This window comes from Muscardinus avellanarius, assembly GCF_963383645.1.
Source record: "Muscardinus avellanarius genome assembly, chromosome: 18".
Classification (NCBI taxonomy): Eukaryota; Metazoa; Chordata; class Mammalia; order Rodentia; family Gliridae; genus Muscardinus; species Muscardinus avellanarius.
The window spans coordinates 6,094,311-6,121,623 of record NC_137804.1 but is presented as its reverse complement, the minus strand read 5'-3'; the positions used below and the strand labels follow the sequence as shown (position 1 = coordinate 6,121,623).

The 27,313-nt window shown below is 59.5% G+C and overlaps 3 protein-coding genes across 3 annotated transcripts in view; 2 read left to right on the top strand and 1 right to left on the bottom strand.

The window, feature by feature from the left end:
• The window catches only part of CCDC13 (coiled-coil domain containing 13), a gene marked incomplete at both ends in the record, with an annotated part of 33,607 nt that extends 25,546 nt beyond the window's left edge, over positions 1-8,061 (top strand). The window contains 3 exons of the mRNA XM_080715222.1: positions 5,757-5,911; positions 7,225-7,339; positions 7,902-8,061. Of these exons, the coding sequence (XP_080571348.1) occupies positions 5,757-5,911; positions 7,225-7,339; positions 7,902-8,061 (430 nt within the window). The remainder of the gene's footprint in view (positions 1-5,756; positions 5,912-7,224; positions 7,340-7,901) is intronic.
• Positions 8,062-13,901: 5,840 nt separating this feature from the next.
• Positions 13,902-19,868, top strand: HHATL (hedgehog acyltransferase like; the record flags this gene model as incomplete). Its single annotated transcript, XM_080715003.1, has 11 exons — positions 13,902-14,007; positions 14,414-14,481; positions 14,894-15,007; positions 15,082-15,276; positions 15,549-15,758; positions 16,105-16,276; positions 16,536-16,680; positions 16,784-16,819; positions 18,885-19,086; positions 19,426-19,567; positions 19,744-19,868. 11 exons carry the CDS (start codon positions 13,902-13,904, stop codon positions 19,866-19,868), a joined length of 1,515 nt encoding a protein of 504 aa, XP_080571129.1.
• A 669-nt stretch (positions 19,869-20,537) lies between these two features.
• Positions 20,538-26,132, bottom strand: KLHL40 (kelch like family member 40; the record flags this gene model as incomplete). The annotated part of the gene is made up of 6 exons (XM_080714913.1): positions 20,538-20,649; positions 22,000-22,146; positions 22,921-23,106; positions 23,214-23,321; positions 23,442-23,602; positions 24,993-26,132. The coding sequence occupies 6 exons, from the start codon at positions 26,130-26,132 to the stop codon at positions 20,538-20,540; spliced, it is 1,854 nt and encodes a 617-aa protein (XP_080571039.1).
• Between the last annotated feature and the right edge of the window lie 1,181 nt (positions 26,133-27,313).

Here is a 27,313-nt window from a genome sequence, read left to right as displayed (position 1 = left end):
TGTATCAGTCCAGGCTCTTTGATGACAGATAATAGAAGCCAGTTCTGGCTGAGAGACGTTTTCAGAAGGTACTGGAAAACTCCAAGGTGCAGGGCCGGAGCCCAGGGAGACGTAGCAAGCAGCTTCGGAGAGGCCTCTGCCCTGGAATGACGGGTCCCGTGGCTTTGGGTCCTGGCGCGTGTGGTGTGGGGAGAGGTCTGGCTGGCTGTGCAGCTCTCTGTCCACCCCACAGGGGGCCTCAATCTCTCCAGCACCCGGTCTACCATGAAACCTATGTTAAAGGGTGTGTGTGTGTGTGTGTGTGTGTGTGTGTGCGTGTGTGTAAAACCTGTTCTCTAGCTTGTAGTATTTGTTGTTTCATTAAAATGCCTTAGGCCGGGCATGGTGGCACACATTTGTAATCCAGTACTTGGGAGGCTGACACAGGAAGATTGCAGGTTCGAAGCCAGCCTCAGCTACTTAGTGAGGCTCTCAGCAACTTAGACCCTGTTCCCAAATAAAAATATAAAATAAGTCTGGAAGTGTAGGCAGGGGGTTCCATCCGTAGGTTCCATCCCCAGTACACACCCGCCCCAAAAAGATTTCTTGTTTCTCTGAGGCTGGGGAGGAGCTCAGTGGTAGAGCGCTTGTCTGGCAGTATGCAAGGCCCTGGGTTCACCCCCAGCACTGCCCACAAACAAGCAAAGGAAACTGCTTCTCACTCCCCTGCAGCTTGGTCTTTTAGCCTTGTCCCAGTGCCTCAATTTCTCCCGATGTCTGTTGGCTGACTCGCGCGCGGCTTGCATTCCTGCCTCCATGAGAACTTGTCTCCGGTGGGGCTTTTTCTTGCGGAAGTTCTTGGGTTATGAAACGAGCCTGCCGTGGTTGCCCCGTAGAGCGCTTAGGGTTTCGGTGGTTTCTGATCGCAACTTTATGCTAATTTATCGGCTTGGGATTTCCTGTGGCCGGAGCCTGCGCTGGTGTCTCCCCTTCTGTGACTGATGTACCCGTCCAGCATTCCTCAGCACGGGGAGATGGATGGTACCTTAGTCCTCTGGCCACAAACAAGGGGCTCTCTTGAGGCTTCTGCAGTTACGTAGGGAACTCACTTGCAACTTGTACCTTACAGAAACCCAAGTTTAGCCAGCCTTGGCGGCTCATGGTCAACTGTAATCCCCGTACTTAGGAGACTGAGGCAGGAGGATCACAGGTTCAAGGCCAGCTTCAGCAATGCAGCCACACTCTCAGCAAGACCCTGTTTCAAATCAGAAAAAGGTTGGGGGGTATACCTCAGAGGTGGAATACCCTTGGATTTAATCCCCCCATATCACACACACACACACACACTAGAAATTCACTTTCTGTGTTAGCATGAAACCCCTGCCCTGTGCCTCTGAAAGTTTTACTAGTTTTCCTATTATGATGTACGCTTGGAGTCAGGGTAAGGGCCCATGCCTGTAATCCCAGTACTTACGTGGCTGGGACAGGAGGGTCACAACTTGAGACCAGCTTCAGTAATTTAGCCAGAACCTATTTAAAATAAAAAAAAGGCTAGAGGTGTAGCTTGGAGGTAGAATGTCCGTGGATTCAATCCCTAGTACCAAAAATATTTAAGTAAGTAAATAAATATATAGTTATTGCAGAAAGTCTGTATCTCCAACCCCAACACCCCAACCCTCATAGGTAAGAAATGTTAAAACCACTCTAAATTTTTAATTTCCACATCTAATAATACATATATGCATAAATATATGTATATGTATATATCCTTATGCACAACACAGGTACTGCAGACATTATTAAAAAGTGGACTCATGCCGGGCGTGGTGGCGCACGCTTGTAATCCCCACGCTTGGGAGGCAGAGACAGGAGGATCGCGCAGGTTCGAAGCCAGCCGCGCGCGCTGGCTTAGGAGACCCTGTTTCCAAATAAAAAAGTATAAAAAATAGGTCTGGGAGTGTAGCCCGGAGGTAGAAGGGCTTCCAGGAACCCCAGTACCACCAAAAAAAAAAAAAAAAAAAGTGGACTCATACTAAACACATCTTTACACTGTAAGAGTAACTCTTGCTTTATACTATGAGACTCTGTATCACAGATTCCTATAAGTGGAATGGCTGAATCAAAGAATGTGCCCATTTTAAATGTTCACAAATGACAGAAAATTGCCCTCTGAAAATGAATCAGGAAGCTGGGGGCGTGGTGGCGCACATTTGTCATCCCAGCACTTGGGAGGCTGAGACGGGAGGATAGCGGTTCACAGACAGCCTCAGCTACCTGGTGAGGCCCTTTGCAGCTCAAGGAGACCCGGTTTCAAAATAAAGGAAAAAAATCCGGCTGGGAGTGTAGCTTGGAGGTAGAATGCTCCTGGGTTCCATCCCCAGCACCACAAAATAAATAAATAAAATGAATCCAACTTACATTCCTACTAGTAATGTGAACCCTTGTCCCTTTCCCCAGAGCTTCATGATCCCGTTATCGGTCTCTCGCATTTTCCCCAAACTCATGAAGGAGCACTGGTGATCTCACTGCTGTGCGTATTAGCATTGCTGTGACCCAGAGTGGAGACATAGTCTTCACACCCTTGTTGTCTTTTAGCTACCTGTGTTGCCAATGCAGTTTTTAAATCGGTTCTTTATTTCTAGAAGAGTCACTTATATATTCCAGGCATAGCATTATGTATATAACATTATACTGTGCCTTTTCATAAAGATCTTGTATCATTTATGCTAATTTAATTATCAAGTAGGGGGGTACTCCTGAGTATTGTTTAGCAACACCCTCACAGTTACAGTCCCTGTGACAGCAAAACTTTTTTTTTTTTTTTTGGTGGTACTGGGGTTCCTGGAAGCCCTTCTACCTCTGGGCTACACTCCCAGACCTATTTTATATTTTTGAAACAGGGTCTCTTACACCAGCGCGGCTGGCTTCGTGCGCGATCCTCCTGTCTCCGCCTCCCAAGTGCGGGGATTACAAGCGTGCGCCACCACGCCCGGCCACGGCAAAACTTTTAACCTCAAGACATTAATAGTTTGGTCAGAGTCTGGAAACGCAACACAGATTAGCAAGCACAGCAGCAGCCCTCCGGCGCATTTGAATCTCGCAAGGCTGACACTCTCTATGTGGGGGGCTGCTGGGACGCACACACAGGGCCCAGACCACAGCGGATCCGGCTGACTGAGGCGGGGTAACAACCGGAGGAGAGAAAGTGGGTGAAGACAGGGACCGGCCAAAAGACAGCCGCTGGCGTGCTCGAGGGCAAGGCCGCCAGGCGAGGGGCAGGGAGGAGCTGGCTTCTGCGTGTTTGCAGGAAAAGCTGGGAGCTCCGGACTGGAAGTCAAAGTGAGGGAGGAAGGGAAGGGGAGGGAGACCCCAGGCTGGGGCTGACAGCGAGGGTGAGGGGCCATCTGGGGGGCGTCCGGAGGGCGGTCATTACTAAATTTTGCAGAAACTCATGATATGCTTCACCATTTCAACATGGCGTCTGCGGTTGGTTCATTACCCCCTTCAGTATAAACAGGAAACAGTGTTCAACAAAATGGCACCGTGCCTGCAGCTCGTCACAGAAGCATCACAGCCTCCGCCTCTTCCTCTTCTTTAGCTCAGCTGCTGAGATATTTCAGCCTTAGATTGGTTTGCTTTTCCATTTTTTAATTTGTTATAAAATTTTAAATTAGGTCATGTATTATGCATGATCTGCTGCTGCATGTTTCACTTAGTAATACATTGCAGACCTCTTCAGGGCTATTCTTTTTTATTTGTGCGTGTGTGTGTGTGTGTGTGTGTGTGTGTGTGTGTGTTGCTGGGGACTGAACCCAGGGGCGTTCTATCTCTAAGCTATATCCTCGGCCCCATTTAATTTTTGTATTTTGAAACAGGGTCTTGCTATTTGCTGAGGCCATCACTAAATCACTGAGGCTGGCCATAAACTCGCAATCCTTTTGTCTCAGTACTGGGATTCCAGGTGCGTCGACCACAACTGGCTCCGTCCTAGTCTTTCTATGGTTACAGCGTATTTTATTGTGTGAAGTCCACTGGTTTATTTGCCATTCCTCTCTCAGTGAGTTGTTGGTTTCTAACTATTAAATGCTCTATTGTGTTCTGTTCTCATTTTATCTTGAGGGTTTTGTTGTTTGTTTGTTTGTTTGTAGTACTGGGGATTGAACCCATGGCCTTGTGCATGTTAGGCAAGCACTCTACCACTGAGCTACATCCCCAGCCACCTCGAGCTTTTAAAATCAGAAATAGCTAACCCTTTGCTTGGGTCACATCTCAGATACCACAGACATCTGCAGCACCCTAGATAGCCACAGGAAGAACCTGTGAGATTAAATCAATGTTTTATGTGAAATCACCACATAACAAGGTCTTCGAGGCCCATGAACGTATGGCAGGCCTATAAAGAACAAAACAGTAAACTTTAGGCAAACACTAACTCCAGGAAAAGCAAACAACTGAGAAAGGAAGCATGGTCATCAGTGTGGTGCTTGCGTCCGTTTGGGACTTGGGGCCGTGTTCTTTGCTGCCCGTGGTTGCCCCTGTGAAGCCCAGATGGTACATGGCAAAGGTTTGCTGATGTCATGATCATCATGGTCCTGCAATAGGAAGATTATCCCGGATTATCAGGTGGGCCCAGTCTAATCACTTGAGCCCAGAAAAGCAGGCATTTTTTCTCTCTGGGGCCACTCAGGAGAGATGCTCCTGGAAGCATCCGGTCCAGGACTGGCTTTGAAGATGGAGTGGGCAGTGTGCCCCTTAGAAAGGGAAAATGACCCCTAGCCAGCAGCCAGGCGCCTTTCAGCTGCCTACAGCCGGCCAACACCCCGAATGGTTTTGGAAGCAGATTCTCCCCCAGGAACCTCCAGATAACATCCCAGGTCAGCTGACACTTTGATTTTGGCTTGTGGTGCCCGGAGCAGAAAACGCAGCTGAACCTCTGGGCCTTCTGGCTTGCAGAGTGGGGGAGACAATGAGTTTGCGTTGTGGCAAGATGCTGATTTTGTTCTGGCAGCAACTGAAAACCAGTACACGACCTGATATCTATTCAGCCGAAACGACTGATTTCGTTTGGTAGGGAGAGAGAGTTTAGAAAGGAAACTAAATTCCCATTCTGTACGAGATGGAAGTCCGATTCTATTTAAACCTCTAGAAATCAGCAGCACAGCCGGGCGTGGTGGCGCACGCTTGTAATCCCCGCGCTGGGGAGGCTGAGACAGGAGGATCGCACGGGTTCGAAGCCAGCCTCAGCTACTTAGTGAGGCTCTCAGCAACTTAGTGAGACCCTGTTTCCAAATAAAATATAAAATAGGTCTGGGAGTGTAGCCCAGAGATAGAAGGCCCCTGGGTTCCACCCCCAATACCACCAAAAAAAATTAATTAAATAAAGAATAAAAAATAGTACTGAGAGTGTAGCTCGGACGTAGAGTGCCCCTGGGCTCCATCCCCAGGACCACCAAAAAAAAAAAAAAAAAAAAAAAAAAAAGAAAAGAAAAAAGCAGCACAAACACGTGTAAGAATGTGGCAGTCAACACTCAAAGAACCAGCAGATAGATGCTAGGAAGCCGGAGAAGCATGCAGGGCCGGGGACAGCAGCCCGGGGCGTCACTGGAAGCTGTGCCGAGCACCCTATGGTTTCTAATTGCACGTCCTGTGTTACTACGAGGGAAACCGAGAGCAAGTTTTGCCAGCCCCGTGTAAGACGCGCCGCCTCTGCGGGAGCCCCGGCTGCGGTGGGGCCGCCTCCGGCCGCCAGGGGCCTGCAGCTGCTCTCTGATGACCAGGGTGGAGGAGAGCAACGGCAGGCTCCTGGAGGCGGAGAGGAGGCTGCAGGAGGAGCGGCACCGTACCGTGCTACTGGAACAGAACCTGGAGAAGATGCGCCTGGAGCCGGGCAAGGCGAGCACCCTGCAGAAAGCGCCCCCCAGGAACAAGCCAGGTAGGAACCGGGCCAGGCCCGGGGCGGGGGCTGCTGGGCCAGCAGAGGTGAGGTGACGGCGGGTGAGACATGGAGGCGTCCCTCTCCGCCGTGCACACAGTCAAGCTGGTGTGAGCAGGGCTCGAGTGGCCCGACAGGCTGGGAGCCCCTGGCGCCTCCAGTCCCTTGGCTCTGCCATCTTAACACACAGCTTCCATCTCATGGTCCAAGATGGCTGCCCAGGCTCCTCTCCCGGGACCACCCCACCCACAGGTAGCAGAGGGGGCACAGGACAGCCCGCCTTTAAAGGTTGTGTGTGTCACTGGTGACCAAGGCCAGGCCCTAGACACAGGAGCACCCCCATCTGTGAAGCTGGGGAGGGCTGGTCTGTGGGGAGATAGCAGGTAAAGCTGAGAAGTCACTGGGCCCCAGTGGCCAAAGGTCACTACATCCTGTGCTCACAAGCTCTAGAGGCAAAAGCCTGTCCTCATTTTACACACGAGGAAGCCAGCGCAGAGGGGTTGGCGGCTCACCCAGGGCCACACCGCAGGGCATAACAGCCAGCTCTGCGATGCCAGCTGATTTCCTAGGGCCTTCTCAGCACAGAAGTTTGCTGACGCCATGGTTTGTGCAAGTTCTCCACGAGCTGGGTTCTGTCTTCTTCCTCTGGGCACGATAGCTGTTGACCCAGCCATCCTGGAGCCCCTGCCTCCTAGTTTGAAGCTGCTGGCCCCAGTGGGGACTAGTGGGGTGATCTGGTTGTGTGTAGTCAGCCTAGACTCAGGGCCAAACCCTCAGGCTCAGCTGGCTTCTCTTGTTGCAAACAAATGATCAAAAACCTGGGAAGGAGCCGGGCGTGGAGGTGCATGCTTGTCATCCCAACACTTGGGAAACTGAGGCAGGAGATTGGCCACCAGTTTCAGCTATTGGACGAGGCCCTCTGCAACTTAGACCCTGTTTGAAAATGAATATAAAAAAAAATAGGGCTGGGGTGTAACCCGGAGGTAGAATGTTCCTGGGTTCCATCCTCAGTACTGCGAGAGAAAAAAAGAAAGGGAGGAAGGGAGGCAGGCAGGCGGGAAGAAACTTGGGAAGGCAGAGCTAGAGCGGGAGTGAGAGAGACCACCTGGGTACGAGGCGGGCAGAGTCAGGGCAGCAGCAAAGGCCTAACCAGGGCAGGGGAGGGATCCAAAGTCAGGGGCGCCTCTTGCCCTGTCCCTGGAAGTGATGTCATAGTTTATCAAGTAGAAAAACAGAACGCAGGCAATGGGGGAGGAGAAGGGGGTCGGCCCGGGCCGTGGCCTCATCACAGAGCCGCCACTGCCTGCCCGCAGGTCCTCCGGCCTCCAACACCAGGCACAACCCACCTGGGAGTGAGAAGAAGGACCCGGCCTCCGCCCAGCTCTCCAGTGTGCCCGTGGAATTGCAGATGGAGGAGCTGACTGCCAGGTGCCCCCGCCTGTCTTCCTAAAGGGGTAGAGTTGTCTGGGTGGAGGTGCTTCTGTTAGCAGAAGGACTACGTCCCTCTCCCATGCACCTTTGAACTTCTGTTTGCCTGGAAGGCGGGTCCTGGGGGCCCTGGTTCTGGGCCTGCAATTCAGGGGTTGGTCAGCAGAGGGCAGAAGGTCCCAGCAGCGCCCTGATGACCCCAAAGGGCTTTTATCAGGCTTGGGTTGCTGAACCTGCCCACTCACGGCTCGCTCACTCCGTTGAGCCTTCTAAGATCAGGGGCAACAGGAGAAAAGGGAAGAGAGAGGGCCTCTTGGAATCGGTTCCTTCTTGAGGTGGCCAGTGCTGCCGGAGCATCAAGGCGCCAGGCCCAGGCTGCAGGTGGGCCCAGGGAGGAAGCCCGCCTTTTGTGCCCCAGAGAGGAGGGGGAAGTTCAGAGAGAGCCTGGCTGAACACTCCGTGCCCCTAGCTGAGTGGCTCCGCTGCGGCCTGTCCCAGGACCCAGGCGCCACCCAGCCTGAGGGCCAGCCCGGCCACTCAGCCCTGTCTCCTGGTGGTGCAGGCTGGCCATCCAGGTGGAGGAGAATGAGATGCTGAAGGCCGCCCTGGGTAAGGCGCTGCAGGGCAAGGAGGAGGACTTCCGCCTGTACCACGAGACCCTGGGCCAGGTGAAGGGCGTCTTCCTGCAGGCTCTGAGACAGCAGAAAGCCGACAGGCGCTAGGTGGTGGGCAGCAGCCCTGCAGGGGACCCTCGGCCTGCACAGGAAGAGGCCCGTCTGAGCGCAGCGTTGGCCCGATGACTCAGAGCCCGCACTGAGGCCCGCAGGGCAGGGGAGCCGCTCAGGACACGCAGCCTGCGGCAGCGAAGTAAGCCCAGCAGCCTGGGACGTGGCCCCTCAAGCAGGTGCTTAGTGTCTAGCTGGGGCCCCTGGGTGCCCAAGGGGCTCCAAACACAGGAGAGCGCTGGGTGCCCTGCGCCGGCCCACCCGCCACGCCAGGCACCCCTGGTCCCTGCGGCCACCCTCCCTCCACAGACATGGAGCACTACGCGCTCAGCCTCCGCCAGCCCGCTGCGCAGAGGCTGGGCCTCCAACTTGTAATAATAATGTTATTTTCATAATCACCATTGCCCTGTGCAAGTATGCATCTCCCGTGGAAAATGACCCACCAGTCCTCTAGCAATGTGGGGGATGCCGCCGGCGTGGCAGGCGAAGAAACGACGGCACTGTTTTCCTCCGGGTCCCCAGCTGAGTGGCCCGTCCCACTGGAGACTGCTCCTGCTGGTGGAGGGCAGAGGTGGGCCGGGCCGGGCCCCCTCGCCATGGCGAGCTGGGCGCTCTGCTGTCGGGGACCCCAGGAGTCCCTGCTCTGTGGGCGCTCAGCCTCATTGTGAGCTGCGCTTATAGCCGTGGGGAGGGGCAACCTGTGACCACACCCCCAACGCAGACACACTGGCCACACTCACACCACATGCCAGAGGCAGAGGCGCCCAGCGCCCAGGTCTGAGAGCACGCAGCTGTGCGTGTGCACACAGCTCCAGTTCGCACATGTAGTTGTGGCACAGCGCAGGCGCTGGGGAGCTGACCAGAGGGTGTCGGGAGGCAGCTGCTGTCCTCCGTGGAGTTCCTGAGAGGAGCAGGCATGGGACCAGCTCTCCGCCTCGGCCACCTCAGGGAAGAGCAGGAGTGGCGTGGCCGGGCCCTGGCCACTCCAGGGCGCTTCGGCTGCCCTTCCGGAGGCAGGGCTGAGCTGAGAGAGGATCCGCGGAGCCCGAGCCCCGTGGGTGGCAGGCAGAGCTCTCCCCACTCCCTAGCCCGCTGTGCGGCCTTGGGCAAATTGTGCGACCTCCCTGAGCTGCTGTCCTCACCTCTAGACCGGCCGAGGGGGAACCTCCCGTGGAGGGCAGCTCATGGATGTCCAAGAGCCGCCCAGAGACACTTCGCCAGTTACTACCTCGCTGTTACTTCCGTACAGGGAGTATGTGTATCCATGGAAGCCTTCATCCCTCCACAATAAAAATAGATTTGTGTAAGAGAAGGGGGAGAAAAATCTGCTGCCAGTCGGGCAGCCTCATATGTACATGTTTGGGTAAACTGGTCAGCTGGCCTCTTGTAGGGGTCAGTCTGGGCATTCAGTCCATACTTAGGCTGACTGTGAGCATAAAGATGAGTTTATACGATCTGAAAATTCCACAGGCAACCTTGAGAGGCTCGCTGTGCACCAGGGCCCCTCAAGCCCACGAGCTCGGGCGCCCAGCACCCCCAGCTCCGCTAGAGCAGAGCACCTTTCTCTCCCCACAGCTCTCTCCGGGGCTCACTCAGTTAGGTCCGAGCACCCAGCCAGGTGCCCAGAGCAGCACTGAATAAGTGTTAGCTCTTAATATGCTCGGTCAACAGACCCTTGCTGAGCCTCTGCTCCGCCCCAGGCATGGAGGTCCTGGGACGAGGCAGCGGGGTCCCTGAACCCCTGAGCCCCCAGAGCCCTGGGGAGACAGGCTCCTGCAGGCCACCCCCAAGCCATGAGCACTGGCCGCAGGCGGGTTGTGCAGGCCCTGAGGCTTGCTGCTTGCTCCTAGGAGCTCTGGTGCCAGGGAAAAACAAGAAACAGAAGGCCATGCTGGGCAAGGCGGGGGCAGGACAGCGCAGAGCCCCCTCCTGCCCCTCGTTTCTGGCTGCAGCTCCCAGGGAAGGGGTGGCAGGGCTGGGAGCCGGGAGGATTTTTAAGGGGCCAAAGTGAAGGGAGCCAAGGACTGGGACCCTGAGAGTCTCACCGAGGGGGGCCAGGTGGGGGGCCTCCTGGTCTGCCCAGGTCACTGTGTAGCCTCTCTGGTCAGCATCCTCTGTCCCCAGGACCCCAGGATGATCTTATCCCTCAGGCAGGAACACAGAGCCCCCTGCCCAGGGCCACAAGGCACGGGGAGGGGCTGCCCTGGAGGATGGAGGAGCCAGGGAAGTAGACTGGTAGCAGAAGGCTCCACAGGAGGAGCCCCCCGACCTGGCCACGCCTGGGGCAGTTCTGTATCCGGTGGCCACTGTCCCCTGGAGGCCTCTTAGCAGCTCAGCAAAGGTATTCCATTGCTGCTGGGCCCCTCCCCTGCTCCCAGGGAGCCCAGGGCAGGGCAGCCTCCAACTAGGAACTCCACACACACATCCAGTGGCCCGAGCAGCCTCGCTCCCCCAGCCAGCCCTTAGCAGGAGGTCCCTACCTCCCAGCCCTCTCCAGGTTATCTCCTCTGAGCACAGTGTCTCCTACAGTTCTGAGCCTCCCATGTATAGGACACACATACACACACAAACACGTGTGTTTTTCCCACATTTTTACCTTGGCAGCAAAACAACAAAAGGTTGCAAATTGAAAAGGGACTCGAGCCTGGCATGGCAATCCCAGCACTTGGGAGGCTGAGACAGGAGATTCGCAGGTTCAAGGCCAGCCTCGGCAACTTAATGAGACCCTGTTTCAATATAAAAGAAACTGGGCACCCGGGCATGGTGGCGCACACTTGTAATCCCCGCGCTTGGGAGGCTGAGACAGGAGGATCGCAGTTCACAGACAACCTCAGCTACTTAGGGAGGCCCTGTTTCAAAATTAAGAATAAAAAATTAGGCAGGGGGTGTAGCTCGGAAGTCAAATGCCTCTGGGTTCCATCCCCAGGCCTGCAAAAAACAAAATGAAAAAAGTGAACCCAAGTACAAATCAGCTTTTATGATTACTCTGAATAACTGTTGATGGCCCTAAAAGGCTTAAGGCTTGGTGGGGTGCTCTCCCACTGAGGAGCCTGGAGGGGCACCAGGGGCCGTCCATCTTGACGCTGGCCTCCTCTACAGCCTGTATCCCAAGCCCAGCCCTGGCCCAGCCCCTCACTATAGAAGAGTCACTGCCCATGCCTCTCAGGGCTGGGGACCGGTGGCATCCTTGGGGCTGTGCGCTGGGGTCTCCCAGCTCCCTGTGCGGGCCGCATGGTGGAAAGGAACCTCACAGCCTCAGCATACCTCCCGCTTTCCAGAGGGGCTCAGACCCCAGCCTTCCCGCAGGTGGGAAGCAGCACTCCCTTCTCCTCTGTGAGCCGTGGGAGGGGGTCAGGCGGGAGCTCTCACAAAGCTCCTCCTACCTCCCACCTAGCACCTGCGGGCGCTGGCTCCAGAGACACGACAAACAGACACTGCTGTCCCAGCCTGGGGCCTGTCCCACGGGAGCCTCCAGGAGGTCCTGACCTCCCAGGGGCATCAGGATGTCCCCCCACCAGGCTGCTGGGACTCGGACACTGTCCCTTCCTGGGAGCCCCAGCTACTCGGGACGTTCCTGTCTCCCTATCACCCTACTCTGCCAGCAAGGGGACACTGGCCGTCCAACTGAATGCTCTGTCGAGCCTCCCTGAGTGCGCCACCAGCACGCCACGCAGACAGCTCCCCACGGGCCGGGCTCGGGCAGGGGACCCCTCTCAGCCTCATCCCGTACCTGTTCCCATCCCACCAGGCAAGTCGGTCCTCCCAGGACTCGGCTCCATGAGCATGTGAAGGAATGGGGTGGGGGGTGGGGGGGTCTCCCCTGCTCAGAGGTCACATGCAAGGAAGGGGCCAGAGTCCCCGGAGCTGAGCCGTGGACGCGCACGCGTGTGCCAGATGCATGAGACTCCAAGGTGGGCTTACACGTCTGGCCACCTGGAAGGCTTCCTGAAAGAGGGGGTCCGGTCCAGCCACACGAGAGGCACAGGCCCTCAAGGGGTGAGGGGACTCCGGCCAAGACGAGGCCCAGGTGTCCCTGCCTGCACCCGTGCCTCTGGCCACCCCTTCCTTCCCCGCCCCCTCCATCCTCCCCGCAGCTCCCTGCGGCCAGCAGCTCTGCAGTGCTGGACTCCGCTCCACTCCAGGAAGGCCGCCTCCTCCCTGTCTTCCTCCTCCCCTCTCCTGCCGCCACCACTCACCGCTCACCGCCTGGAGGGGGTGGGGACCCGGGGCTGGACACACCCCACAGTGGCCCCAGAGCTCAGCTGGTGGGACAGACACACAGCCGGACGCAGGACCCCGGAGCCCCGCGGTGGGCAGAGTGCCAGGGTCCCCCGCAGCCTCCACAAGGTCAGTGTCAGCTTGGAGCCGACCATTCTGGGGTCCTTGAAGCCTGGGTGGCCACCCGGGCCCCTCACTCCAGACCGCACAGCCCCAGGGTGGGCTCGATCGCAGGTGCACCCGAGGCAGGTGAGATGAGGGCAAAGGGGGCGCCCTGTGTGCACAGGCCGGCCAGGTGCGGGGGTCTAAGGGAAAGGCCCTGCCGGGGGATGGCTCCTCCCTGGGGCCTCACTGGGGACACTCTGCACCCGACTGGCCATGGGGAGCTAAAATTGGAAAGTGGAGAGTAGGAGGCAGCTGACAAAGCTATTTCGCAGGCTCCTCACTGCGCTCCGGTTTCAGGCTCCTGCTCCATTAACCTGATCCCCGGGGCCTCCCTACCCCGCCCTGCAGAGGAGGCCGAGCCTCAGCCCGCCACCGCAGTGCAGAAGTCGGCCGTGCCCCCTGCCCCCAGCCTGGGCAGGGCCAGCAGCGGCCTCATCTGAGACCCCAGAGGGCTTCCTGAGCTTCTAGGGGAGACAGAAAGGTGACCCTGGTCTTGCTGCATGGCTTGAGTGGGTCCCTGCCCTGTTCTGGCCCGAGACCCCTCCGGGTGTGTAATGGGGAGCAGATCAGCTGTGGGGGTTCAGGAGAACTGTCTGCAAGGCTGGCGAGGGCTGGTCTGTGACTTGGGGGACCACCTAAGGGGGTATAGGGCCATACCAGCCATCTCGACCCAGCTCAGGCCAGGAGAGTGCCTCCACAGGCACCCATGGAGGTCTTAGGAAGACCCTGAGTAGGGGGAGGGGCATAGGTGCTTACTGAGGCCCCCGGGTGGCCCAGTGTCGCTCCTGGGCACAAGCCGGCCCTGGCAGGAGAGTGGTTGGACTCACCCGGCCCAAAACCGGTCAGCACCCTGGACAGCAGCCAGTGCCCTCCCAGTGCCCGCCTGGCCCTGCCTCCCCCACACCCCCTTCTCCAAGGCAGCTCCTCAAATAGCAGAACTTCCAGGCCGTGCCAGGGCCGAGTCCACGGCGCGGAGGGTGGGACAGCTTGCAGACCCAGGCAGGGGCCCTGGCGAGGCAGGCTGGCCACCGCAGCTGGCGGGGTCAGGGAGAGCCTGGAGGCTGCACGAGGTGGGGAGGCAGGACCTGGGGAGGTCACAGGCTCTCAGGGACCGAAAGGCAACTCGTGGTGGGGACGGGCTCAGGAGTAGGGTCCTGAAGCAGGGTGGGGACCAGACACCTGGAAGAGGCGCTAGAGATAGGGTTTCTGTAGGGGCCTGGGTAGGAGCGGGTTTGGCCAAAGGTGGGACCAGCCCACTGTCAGTGGAGGCCAGGAGGCCGGGCTGAATAGAGGCCAAACTTGCAATAACCTCCAGCACAGGGTGGGACCTAGGAGAGGGGTGGAGAGACTGGCGCAGGACCCCAGGGCCTGGTGGAGCAGTGTCCCTTCCCACGGGGTACAGAAGGTGGGCTGCGGGGCCCTCACTGACCTGTTCCCCCAGCCCTGTCCAGGTGATGGGCATTAAGACAGCACTGCCCGCGGCGGAGCTGGGCCTCTACTCCCTGGTGCTGAGTGGGGCCCTGGCCTACGCCGGCAGGGGCCTCCTGGAGGCGTCACAAGGTAAGAGAGGGACCCTAGGGCAGGGATGGGACCTTTTTTCTCCTGGGAGCCCTTAGGGCTTTAATCAACAGGGCCAGAAATGTAGTTTCTAGACCTGGGGTACTCCCTAGGTCCTGGGGTTTGCACTGAGCCAGGGGTAGTGCTCAAGATTCAAAAGTGCAGAGATACTGAGAGACACGTGGACAAGAGCCACTCCACACAAGCGTGCGCGCGCACACACACACACACACACACACTCTCACACAGCCACACAGAGAGCTGGACCCAGACACACAAAGACCCAGAGAGGCTCCCCTGAGCCTCTGAGCCCAGCAGGGAGCTCCTTGCCTGGCAGACCTGGCCCCCGCGCCCGGGTGGCCTTGTCCCAGGGAGAGGCCCTCTCCCTGAAGCCACACTCTGTTCTCAGATGGGGCCCACAGAAAGGCTTTCCGGGAGTCCGTGCGGCCCGGCTGGGAATACATTGGCCGGAAGATGGTAGGTCTCCTGCACGGGAGGGTCCCGGCCTGGCCCGACTCCTGGCACATCTCCCTGTCCCACACTCTTCCCTGCTCCCCACCAGCCAAGATATTCTCACAGGGAGGTGCCCTCTAGAGAGCGGGGGCTCCCCAGCTGATCCCCTTCGGCTCTCCACAGTCCCTCCCAGGCCCTGCCCACCTAGGAGATGGGTGCCTTAAGTCAAGGTGGCTTCAGAGAGGAGGTATCCATGGAGGGACCTCAGGAAGCCCTGGGGGCAGGCCCTCATTCCTCTCCTCCCTCTGCCTGGGGATGCCCTCTGAGGGGGGGGGGGCGCTGTTCTCTTGTAATACTGCTGGGCAGCAGGTGCAGCCCCTGCCCCTGCCCGGACCCTGACCTCCCTCCCCTCCTCCTCCCCTGCCGGCCGCCCCAGGATGTGTCTGACTTCGAGTGGGTGATGTGGTTCACCTCCTTCCGCAACGTCATCATCTTCGCCCTCTCGGGACACGTGCTGTTTGCTAAACTCTGCACCATGGTCGCCCCCCAGGTGAGCTGAATCCGGCCTGCCTGCCCGCTCACCATGTGTGCAGAGAGGTAAACCGAGGCCCTGCCTGTCCACAGCTCCGCTCCTGGATGTACGCTGTGTACGGCGTCCTGGCCGTGCTGGGCACCATGGGCCCCTGGTACCTGCTGCTGCTGCTTGGCCACTGCGTGGGCCTCTACGTGGTCTCCCTCTTGGGGCAGCCCTGGCTCTGTCTCGGCCTCGGCCTGGCCAGCCTGGCGTCCTTCAAGACGGACCCCCTCATCTCGTGGCAGGTACACACTTGGGGGGGGATCGCAGGGGTGGAGGGATTAGATCCCACACCTCCCAGCTCACTCACAGCCCCCTGAGCAACCCCAGCCTTCCTCCTTTGAGCCTTCGCACATGGCTGCCACAAGGTGGCCACTTACACTGCGGCAGGGGTGTCCAACGGGCTCTGGAGGAGAGCAAGGGGCAAGACCTGGCCGGCCCCCAGGGGAAGCTGGGAGGGGTTTTCCCCGGAGCCGGGAGGCCCCCGGTGAGCTGGCGGCCTCTTCTCTCCCTCCAGAGCGGGTTTGTAACGGGCACTTTTGATCTTCAAGAGGTGCTGTTCCAGGGGGGCAGCGGCTTCACCGTGCTGCGATGCACCAGCTTTGCGCTGGAGAGCTGCGCCCACCCCGACCGCCGCTATTCCCTGGCCGATCTGCTCAAGTACAACTTCTACCTGCCCTTCTTCTTCTTCGGACCCATCATGACCTTCGATCGCTTCCACGCCCAGGTGAGGGGACACCCGGCTCAACAGAGCTCCCCAGAGGGCCGTACGCCATCCTGGGGCAGGAGTCCGGGAGACTGCGCATTGCCCTCCCTCCTCAGCCCACGATAGGCCCGTGTCCACCTGGGACAGGGGTCACAGGGTGGATCCCAAGGGTTGTGGAGAGACGATGCTCCCTTCCCTCTCAAGTGGGCCCCCTAAGACAGCGCGGGTCCTCCCTGGTGCACAGAGCCTCCCGGCCTTCAGGGTGGTCTCCGCAGGTCTCCCACCCTGTCCCCTCCCACACCTGGCGGTTGGTGACCCCTACTCAGAGGTTCCTTGAGCAGGCACCCCTCTGACACTCGCCCCCCAGGTGAGCCAGGTGGAGCCCGTGAGGCCCGAGGGCGAGCTGTGGCAGATCCGAGCGCAGGCGGGCCTCAGCGTGGCCGCCATCATGGCTGTGGATATCTTCTTCCATTTCTTCTACATCCTCACCATCCCCGGTGACCTCAAGTTCGCCAGCCGCCTCCCAGACAGTGCCCTCGGTGGGTCCCCGCAGCAGGGCTGGGATGGGCCGCCCCGCCCAGGGAAACACTCAGACTCCCAGGCCTCAGGAGGCACCCAGACGGGGTGGGGGGCACTTATCCCTTGAAAGGATTGGGCTTGGGCTTAGCTTTGGGTGAGGTCTTCCTGCCAGCGTGGGAAGCAAGGACACCCCCAGAGGGGCCCGGGGGGGCCCGGGCTCCTCACGCCGTCGGGAGGATGAAGCCCGAAGTCCAGGCGGTGACAGGGCCTGGTCCCCAGCTGGCCTGGCCTATTCGAACCTGGTGTACGACTGGGTGAAGGCGGCCGTCCTCTTCGGCGTGGTCAACACCGTGGCGCGCCTTGACCACCTGGACCCACCTCAGCCACCCAAGTGCATCACGGCGCTCTACGTCTTCGGGGAAACGTGAGCATGGGGGGAGTGAGCCCCGGGACCCCGCTCTCCCTCGGCCTCTCCTCCGCGCTGGGCACGCTGGGCCCAGGCTCACGCGCTCTCCCCCACCCCACAGGCACTTCGACCGGGGAATCAACGACTGGCTGTGCAAGTGAGTCCGGGAGGGACGCGGCCATTCTGCCCATGCCAGATCGTCCAGGGCTTTAGAGATCACCCCGGAAGAGGGCAAGGGGCCCCGAGGGGGGATCCTCAGGGAAGACACAGGGTTGGGATGCACTGAGGACCGGGAGGGGAGAAGAGCTCGGCCGGGCCTGTCCAGGACCAACCCTGCAGCAGGGGCCTCCTGAAGAAGGGCATGCCTCCCCGTTCCTATCTTCAGCCTGGGAGGAGGGGGGCGGTTTCCAGAGAGGGGTTCCGTCTGAGCGAGGGCTGGTTGGAGTCTGCAGCCTCCCTGTGGAGGGTCAGGACGGTGCTTGGGTCTGGGGTCAGGGAACAGAAAAATCTGAAGGACTGATGGGCTGTGGGTGTAACCGTGGGGGTGGGCTCTAGGCCGTGGGAGGGCATAGCCCCAAGCAGAGGGGAGTTGGTGGCAGCCGAGACTGGGCCTGCAACGACGAGCCAGAGAGAGGGAGAGCCAGCAGAAAGGACTGAAAGGAGTGGTCAGAGGAGCAGGACAGTCAGGGCCACGGACTCTGGAAACTAGTGCCCCTGGGGGACAGCTGCCAAGGCTCAGGGGGCTGGAGGCCGAGGACGGGGCTGGTGACTGGGAGGCTTCCAGCCTCCACTGGGCAGGGAAAAGAAACTGGGGCACTAGAGGGAGCATGCCCAAGAGGCTGAGACTACAGGGGAGACAGGCAGAGCCCAAGGGAGAGCTGGTGGTGCAGGAGAGAGGGCCAGCTGATGGAGGGGGTCCCCGAGGAGGTGATGGCATCCGCTGCCAGGCAGATGCCTGCCTGAAGGAGGAGGAAGAGGAAGAGGAGTGGAAGGAGAAGGAAAATGAGGAAGAGGAGGAGGAAGAGGAGGAGGGGAAGGAGAAGGAAGAGGAGGAAGAGGAGGAGGAAGAAGAGATAAAGAAGGAGGAAGAGGAGGAGGAAGAGAAAGAGGAGGAGGAGGAGGGGAAGGAGAAGGAAGAGGAAGAAGAGAAAGAGACAAACGAGGAGGAGAAAGAAGAGGAGGAGGAAGAGGAGGAGGAGTGCCTACTAGGCACTGTGCTAGGCACGGTGATACAACCATGAACACCACAAAGACCCTGAACTCAAGGACAGTTTACTGGGGAGAAAACAGACCATAACAGTTAAACACACATAAATCAGATACTCCCGAGAGGGCGGTGAGCGTAAAGGGACAGCAGGTGGCCACAGGGCAGAAAGGCCTTCACCGGGGGTCAGGCAACCTTTTCCGGGGGGACATTTCAACTGTGAGTTGAGTGATAAGGAGACCTGAGAGAGGGAATTCTGGGAAGAGGGAGGGACTCAGTGCAAATGCTTCGAGGGGTGAACCACTATCGTGGATGAGGAGGAACTGTGGGCTGTGGGAAGCAGAGCGCCAGCTACATGGAAACTTCACCCTAGTGAGGACCAGGTCATCATAGCAGTGGTGCAGCCCAAGCTGTAGCGCAGGCTGCCTGTGGAGAGGCCTGCGGGGGCAAAGGCAGAAGCAGGGTGCCCATCCAGAGGCCCCTGCAGGGAGACGGCCACCTGGACCAGGGCCGGGAGTCTGGAAGTGGTGAGCAGTGCTCAGGACTGAGCGCAGCCAACAGGATTCCCTGGATTCCGTGTGGGTAATGAGAGATGTAGAGAATCCAAGATGGTGCCAAGGCTCATAGCCTGAACAGCTGGATTGTGGTGCAATTCACTGAAGAGAGGATGGGGCTGGCTTGGGCAGGGATGGGGGAATCAGACATTGAGCGAGATACCTAGTAGCGACTGGATATACAAATCAGGAGAGAGACCAGGCTAACACAGATTTGGATATCATCAGCGTAGAGACAGTGTTCAAAGTCTCGGCTCTGGATGTATCCTTTTGGGGAGTGGATGGGCAAGGCAAGACCTCCAAGTCTGAGCCCTCCTCACCTGGGAGCCGGATAGAAGAGGGGCAGCCCCCGAGTCCAGAGTGCTGACTGCCCTGGGTGATGGCGGTGAAGACTGCCCCCACTGGGGGCCTCGCACCAGCCTGTCTCCTGCGCCCATCGGGCCCTTTCTCTCTTCCTTCTTAAGGTACGTGTATGACCACATTGGTGGGGAGCACTCTGCAGTGATCCCGGAGCTGGTGGCCTCAGTGGCCACATTTGCCGTCACTACTCTGTGGCTCGGGCCTTGTGACATTGTGTACCTGTGGTCAGTCCTCAACTGCTTTGGCCTCAACTTTGAGCTCTGGGTACAGAAGCTGGCAGAGCAAGGCCCTCTAGCACACATGGAGGTGAGCCGGGGAGGTCAGGAGCTGGGCTGGGACTGATGAGGCTAATGGTCTCCAGTCTAGAACTTTCTCGCTACCATCCTCCTGGTCGTCAGGGCATTGATTTATCCCACGGGAATCTGGCCCTCCCTTCCTTCTTTAGATCAGGGCCAACACATCTGTATTTTCTCTCCAGGGATCAGTTTCCCCATTTTAACGATGAGGGAGAGGTGGCTGAGGATTGCCAGAGACCCAGGCATAGCCCCAGGACCTGAGTGACCCTATAGGCTAAGTCAGTGATCACCCATGTGCTCTCTCCCTCGGGCTCCTGTCTTGCTGCCAACACTTTCCTGGACCGGGTAGGCCCGTCTGTCGGAGCAGATGTCTCGTAGAGTCCGGGCCCTCTTTGGAGCCATAAACTACTGGGCCCTCATCATGTACAACCTGGTGAGCCTGAACAGCCTGGAGTTCACAGAGCTGGTCGCCCGGCGCCTGCTACTCACAGGTGAGAGACGGGTGTGGGGCAGAGACCGTGCCAGGAATCTGCCTCAAGAACTTCCGTGACAGCCCATCCCCACCCTGACAACCCAGGGCTCAGCAAGGAGGGCGGCTGAATGGGGCGGGAAGGGAAGAGTTACCGAGGACCACGCACCATGAGCATCAATGCCCCTTCCCCAACAGGGTTCCCCCAGACCACGCTGGCCATCCTGTTTGTCACCTACTGCGGAGTCCAGCTGGTGAAGGAGCGTGAGCGGACCCTGGCGCTGGAGGAGGAACAGATGCAGGACAAGGAGAAGCCGGAGTAGGTGGGGGCGGGGCAGAGGGCCAGGCCTGCTCAGCCAGTCCTCACTGGCAGAATAAAAGACTTTTCTACCACTGCGCGGTGGTTGCTGCCTGCCCTTCCCCGGCAGTCTCCGGCTCCGTAACCATGCTGACTGAGGAGCGGGGGTCCCAGGGCTTAGACAGGGGTCACGCAGGGTGTGGAAGGGACACACTTGGAGGGCAGAACACTGAGTCTTTGAACCCCCGTCATTGGCTTTTGGGGTCCCTGGTTCCAGACCCTGCGACCCCAGCCACCTGTTCACAGGCGTTTTATTCTTAATGAAGGAGACTCACCATGCTGCCAGGTCACTTGGTGGGATACTCCCATCAGATGGACTGAGGCCCGTGGGGACCTTTACTGGCACACGCGCAGGCTGGGGCGGGGCTGGGACGGGCATGGGACGTCTCCCCGAGTTCTGGCTCGGGACCCAGGGGAGGTATGGTGGCCCTAGAGGGACCTTAAATTCCTCACCCCTGCCCCAGAGGCCAGGCCTGGGGCAACATCCCTTCTCCAGATGAAGCAAATCCTCGGGTTCTACAAGGGGATCCAGGTGGGCCTCGTCTCGTCCAGCCTCCTTCCTGGAGGCCCACAAGGCCAGGCCTGTGAAGGCTGCCGGGCAGGAGGGGCGCTGGGTCAGGGTTCCCCAGACACATCACATCTTGGTCAGACGGAGCACATTGAGCCGCACAGGGAGGAAGGTGGCGCCGGCCGCGTAGGCGATCTCCCGCAGGACGCCCTCCCACTTCTTCTCCTCCTCGTTGTATCTGGGGTGGAGGAGAGTGGGGATGAGGATGAGGAGCTTGGCCAGCTGAGCCCAGAGTGGGGCCCAGCAGGGAGGACTGGCTGGGCACACTACGTCCACCTCCAGGAAGTGCCGCCCAGCCCCAGGCCCACCTCCAGGTATATCTGCCCTGAGAAAACTCCCATGTTCTTGAGAGGGGTCCCTCCAAGAGCCCCCCGAGAATCCACCCTCCCCAGGAAAGGCCACCTCTCAAGGGTTCCACATCCTCAAAGCCACGCCCTCCAGGAAGATCTATAAGCTACACACACACATACGGCAATTCCTTTGTGTGTGTGTGTGTGTGTGTGTGTGTGTGTGCATGCGTGCCTATGTGTATGCACACACGTTTGCTGGAGATTGAGCCCAAGGGAATTCTACCTCTGAGCCACACTCCCAGCACTTTTTACTCTGTGTATGTGTGTGTGTGTGTGTGTGTGTGTGTGTGCGCATGTGCTACTGGGGCTGGAATCCAGGGGCACTCTACCTCGGAGCTACATCCCCAGCTCTGTTTTTTGTTTATTCTTCATTTTGAAACAGGGTGTCACTGAGTTGCAAAGGGCCTAAGTAGTAGCTGAGGCTGTCTGCAAACCACGATCCTCCTGTCTCAGCCTTCCAAATGCTGGGATTACAAGCGTGCACAACCATCCTGGTTTACCTTTTACTTTTTATTTTGCGCAACCATCCTGATTTACCTTTTACTTTTTATTTTAAAACAAATTCTCGCTAAGTTGCTAAGGGCCTCCCGAAATTGCTGAAGCTAGCCTTGAATGGGTGATCCTCCTGTCTCCACCTCCCAAGTACTGGAATTACAGGTGTGTGCTGATTTCTTCTTGAGGATGTCCATACTCAGCATCCAGGAAGTCCCCATACCCCCTGCTCCTGGAGGGTTGTCCCCAGCGCTGGGGAAGACTGACGTTTCAGTGTGTGCCAGGAGGCCGACACCTGTTGAACCTCCCCTGGGAAGGAGCAGCTGTGGAAAGCAATGGCTCCGAGAAGCGGGGGTCCACCTGCTGCCAGCCCTGGCCTCGCTGTCCCTCCAGATGAAGCACCCAGGAGACAGCAGGGGGAGGACCGGCCTGGTGCTACCTAGGCTCTGTGTCCCTGGGTCTGTACCCTGAGCTTGGCATCTGTGACACTGTCTACCGTCCACACCAGGGTGTAGTGCTGTGTGTGCAAACCCAGGCCTTCCCACACAAGCGTGAGACATGCCGGGTAGGCTGTCTGATGTTCTCCCAGGACTCCCTGGGAGGGGCATCAGCTTTGCCCCCAGTGGAGCCTGCAGGCAGGGGCAGGGCAGCCTTGCTCAGCCACCCCCCCACCCTGCCCAGCTTACCTCCAGATGTCATTGAGCTCTGTGGGGACCAGCTCTCCAGACTCGGTCTCCAGCGTGGCAAAGCCACCAACTGCATACAGGACACCCGCCAGGCTGACCAGGCTGAGCGAGCTGCGCTCCTGTGGGAAGGCTTCAAAGGGGGCCCACCTGGGGAAGGGGCCAAGAGGCACATCACCCATCAGCCAGCCCTGCACCCAGAGCCTTTGCTGCACCCTGGGTCAGGTGCCCCTGCTGGGGCCTGTGCTGGGGCCTCAGACATCCCAACCCTGTTCTCTTTCCCTCTGGTCCTAGTCCTTCCCTATCCCCACCCCTGCACCCCAGCTGCAGGCTTCCACGCCTCTGGCCACAGCTGCGCCCCGTGCCCTCTCCACCATTCCGCCTCCTAGAAAACCCCTAACCTGCCATCCATGCCAGCTGCACCGGCGCCTTAGTGCACCCCACATAGGGGCCGAAAGCCCATCTGAGCTATTTCATGGCCTCAGAATAAAGTCCCTCAGCCCTGCGGTCACCTCTCCAGCCCACGTCCTTTTCCCCACCCTCTCTCTGACTCTGCCCCGCCGCTCCTCGCCCACCACCTCCCTCAGCCCCAGGCCTGGGGCCTCCTTTTTGGCCCCTCACCCCGTGGCTGGCTGCGGCCTGCTGGGAGGCCAGCTCCACTTTCTCCTTCCTGATGTCCCAGGCAGGACAGCTGTTGTCCTCCCCGCTCTTACTGCCTGCCAGGGGTCCCTGAATACGGACCGGCCTCCCTGCCCCCACCCGGGAGCTCCCTGCCCCCACCTCCTGCAGCCGGGCTGCCCACCTCTGCGGAAGCCCCGCCCCGCCCCACCTCGCTATCCTTTAAAGCAGAGGAGCTGCGCGCTGATGTCCAGAACCCAGGACAGGGCGCGACTCCGCAGCGCAGACCGGGTGGGCGGCGCCTACTTGTTATCGGCGATGCTGTACACCTCCGCGGAGCTGGTCAGCCCGGTGTCTGTGACCCCTGCTGCCACAAGGATGTGGCCGTCGTGGATGGTGGCGCCGAAGAGCGAGCGGGCTGTCTGCATGGGCGCCAGCTCCTTCCACTCAAACTTCTTGGGGTCATAGGCGCACATCTTGTTCAGGCACTTCCTGCGGGGCGGGGTGGGGGCGGAGAGCGGTGGGTTCCCCTCCGACCTTCAGCCTGGCTGCCGCAGGGCCCCTCAGGCCTCCCCGCCCCACCTCAGCCCGAGCCTCACTTGTTGCTGCCTTTGCCGCCGATGACATACACCAGGTCCATATGGGACAGCACCGCGTGGCCGTACACTTCGTATGGCAGCGGGTCCGACTCGCCCCATTTGAATGACCTGGAGGGCGCAGGAGTGCAGGTGAGCCTGGGGCCGGCTCTGTGTGGACGCCCCACCCGCACCCCGCACCCGTCCTTGCTCCCCTCAGCCCGCTGTGACCCGCCCCAGGCCCGCGCTCACAGCCGGTCGTAACACAGGACAGAGTCCAGGCTGCGCTCCCCGTCCTTGAGCTCCCGGCCGCCGACCACGTAGATGGAGTTGAGAGCCTCTCCCAGGCCGAAGAGACAGCGCGGCGAGGGCAGCGGCGGCATGCCCAGCCACTCCGAGTCCAGGTGGTCAAACTGTGGGCAGGGCGGCCGTCAGCCAGTGCCCGGACCCCTGCCCACCCGCCTGCCTGCCGGCCTTGGTGGTGGTGGGAGCCAGGCCTCCAGGAAGGGCCACCAGTGCAGAACCGAGGAGGAAGCTCTGAGAGGGAGGTCCAGCTGGCCTTGGCCCTTCAGTGCCACCCCGTGGGGCCTGTCCGTCTTCTCCTCCCCACCCTTCCCACCCTACCCCACTGAAACTCTCAAGCACAGTCCCACCACTCCTCACCCTGACCGCCTCCATAGCTTGCAAGAAAGATACTAGTGACTCCTGTTTTCCTTTCTCTTTTTTCTTTTTTTCTTTTTTTTTTTTTTCAATACTGGAGATGAAACCAGGGGCATTCCATCTCCAAGCTACACCCCCAGCCCTATTTTTTATTTTGAAACAGGGTCTCATTGAGTTGCAAAGGGCCTCACTAAGTAGCCGAGGCTGTCCATGAACCCCGATCCTCCCATCTCAGCCTCCCAGATGCTGGGATTACAAGCGTGTGCCACCACGCCTGGCTTCCAGTGGCTCCTCTTATTGGAAAGTTTTCTGAGCTGAGCACTGTGCTGTGGAACTCTTTAGAAGCTCCCCTTAACCTTCAAACGACTTTACCAAGCATGTAGAATGATTTCGCCTTCACAGACCACACCCCAGTGAATAAATTCCCTCTCTGCGGGCCTGGCGGCCGGAGCTGCCTCAGCCCGGTCCACGCTTAACCTTGGCGCAAGCTGCCCTGGCTCTGGCCAGGACCCACAGTGAACACGCTCACAGGCTTCTCCTCCTCTCTCGGCTCAGTTGACATTTCATAGCTAGGAATCATGCCCCCCCCCCATCTCTCAATCCACCTAACTGACGAGCCTCAGACCTAGGTGGACAGTCTCCAGGAAATCCCCTGTGCCCTCTGAGACCCCACAGGCATGCCCACCATCTGGACTGGGCATCCCGCTCTCCTGGTCCTCCTCGAGCCTGTTTCCTCTGGATTCAGAGGACCAGGTGAGATGGCTTCCATCCAGCACTCTGAGATGGTTTCCACCTGGGGCGCGCCTGTGTTCCAGACCCCAGCTCTGCCCTTCATGCAAAGCCCTGCCCTGAACCCCCACACTGACCGTGCTCCTCCGGCTTATTTTGTGTGTGATCCCAACCCCCGAGCAGGGCTGGGGCCCCCAACCTGGAATGAACACGCCTGAACCCAGACACCAAGCTATGCAGCTCTCTGGCAGCTGCCCAAAACTGTCCTCCACCTTTGGGCCAATGGCCGTCAGTCCACATCCCTGGTTTACTATCTACTCTAGACCCAGACACATTCCCCAAGTAGACGCAGACCCCTCCTGGGCCCCAAGGCTGTCCTCCCCGTGCAGCGCCGCCCTCCCAGACCGCGGGCACCTGCAGGAAGTAGGCGCTCATGGGGTCCTCCTTGTTGTCCTCGTTGTAGAAGAGACCCCCGGCCACGAAGACCTGGTTCTCCTTGGTGACCAGGCTGACGTGGTTCTTGGGGATCTGGGTGGACAGCGAAGCGCAGTAGCATTCGTTGGCCGCCGGGTCGTAGGCCACGGCGCCCTCCTCGCTGATCATGAAGATGAGGTCCTGCAGGAACATGCCGAAACGCAGGGTGTCGTTGAGGATCCCGGGCAGCACGCGCTCGGCCTCCTCGGCCTCCTCGGCCTGGGCCTCCCCCGGGGCCCCGGCGGCCTCTGGGGCCTTGTCCTTCTTCTTCCTGCGCAGCGTGGTGATGCGGCCCTCGTGAGCATCCTTCACCATCTGCAGCTTGCGCAGCAGCTCAGGCTGGGCGCGCACCAGCGGGTGGCGTTCCACGCGGCTCTCCAGGAAGGCCCGGGGCAGCAGGCGGCAGCGCACGCTCTCGAAGACGGTGGGCAGCGCGCGCTGGCGCTCGGCCTGCGCCTCGGCCTCGCCGGCCGCGGCCCAGCGCATCACCGCCTCGAACACCTCCTCCTCCTTCTCCACGTTGAGGCCGTCGCTGGAGATGACCGCGATGAGCTCGTCGGCCGACAGCCCCAGGAAGTCGGCGTCGCGGGCCACCAGGGCGAAGCGTGCGCAGATGAAGTCGCGGGCCGCCACGGCCAGGCGCGCGCAGTCCAGCAGGAGGCCCAGGCGGAAGACGGCCAGGCAGTTGGCCAGGCACAGGCGCTTCTGCAGGAAGGACACACAGATGGTGAAGATGGACGGGATCTGGAAGCGGTGCGCCGCGGCGAACAGGTCCTGCACGCTGGCCTCATCCAGCGCGATCTCCGACGTGTACAGGTAATGAAGCACCTGGGCCACCACGTCGGGGGACACGTCCTCCAGCCGCAGCTCGCCCGCGCCCTCGGGCTCGGCCAGGAAGCGCGCCCGGAAGTAGGGGCTGCAGGCGGCCAGCACCAGGCGGTGGCATGGGAACTCGCGCTCGCCTGCCCGCACCACGCAGTCCAGGAACTTGCCGTGGTCCAGCATGTCCTTGAGCCCGTCCTGCAGGAGCGTCTGCTGGTACAGCCGCTGCTCCTCCGCCTGCTCCAAGCCCAGCGTCATGGTGGCTACCCCGGGTGCGGCCACGGTGCTGAGGGCTCCTCGACACCCCTGCTTCCTCGCCGGGCCTCCCTCAGACTGTGCAGCTGTCTGCGCGTGGCTATATATAGAGGGTGCCCTGGCCCTGTAAGACGAGCCTCTGGCCTCCTGCGCTGACGCACGGGGCACAGCTGAGCAGGGCCCCCACAGCAGCCTTGACTCAGCCCCGGGGGTCCTGGGGCGAGGCTGGGGTGTCTGGGCCATCTGAGAAAGATGAAGGCCTCCCCTTCTCATGTCCAAAGGAGCCCAGGGAGACCTTGACCCTGGATGCCTCTGGGGAGCTGACCCTGGAGGACAGGGTGGCCCATGCTCTAAGCTCTAACTTGGTTCCCTGCAGGAGCCCCAGAGCCCCTCTTCCAGGACCTCCTTCCTCCCTCTGGGCCTCTGCTCTGGCACCTCTACTGCGCTCCCTGGAGCATCTGGCCACGCCTGGATCCAGGGTGCTCGGGTCCCTGCTCAGTGACCTTGGCCATGACACCCACTCTTCAGGGGATGTTGTCCCTCCTGCTAAAAGGGACAATCTAGTCCTCTTTCAGCCCCAGCTCTGAGATCCTCCTCCTTTCATGGAAGCCCTTAGGCCAAGTTTCTCTGATGAGCCACAGTTTCCCCTTCCACACCTCAAGGAAGTGGATTAGGGGGCCCTGGCTCAGCTCTGCCAAGGCCCAGGAGCACTGCAGCACCGGGCTCCTGGGAGCACGCAGAAGGTTAGAACATTCCAAGATGTCCGACGTGCTAGGAAATTCATTTCCTAGGATTCTACTAGTCAAGGTATTTAGACCCCAGGGTTCAAGCATTCTAGGGAAGTGACGTTCTGAATCCTAGTGTCCAGGGCTTTACTATCCCAGGTCTTAGCCAACTGTGCTCTGTGTCCATGGTCCACACTAGGCTTGGCCGCTCACTGGCCTCAGTGTCCCTCATAGGTCTAAGGCATGGGGGTGGAGGCCCAGGACGCCAGCCTGCCCCAGTGCCCATCCTGCCCAGCATTCCTCCCTGCCCCACCCCGCTCCACCCCACCACATACACACTTTAGCCACCAAGATTAACTTGTTCCCAAAGTGCCAGAGGCTGCAGCTGTGGGTTAAATTTAGCCCCCGGGACACTGGTGAGGACTGCTGGGGCAGCCCCCCCCAGTGTACCTCTGAGTC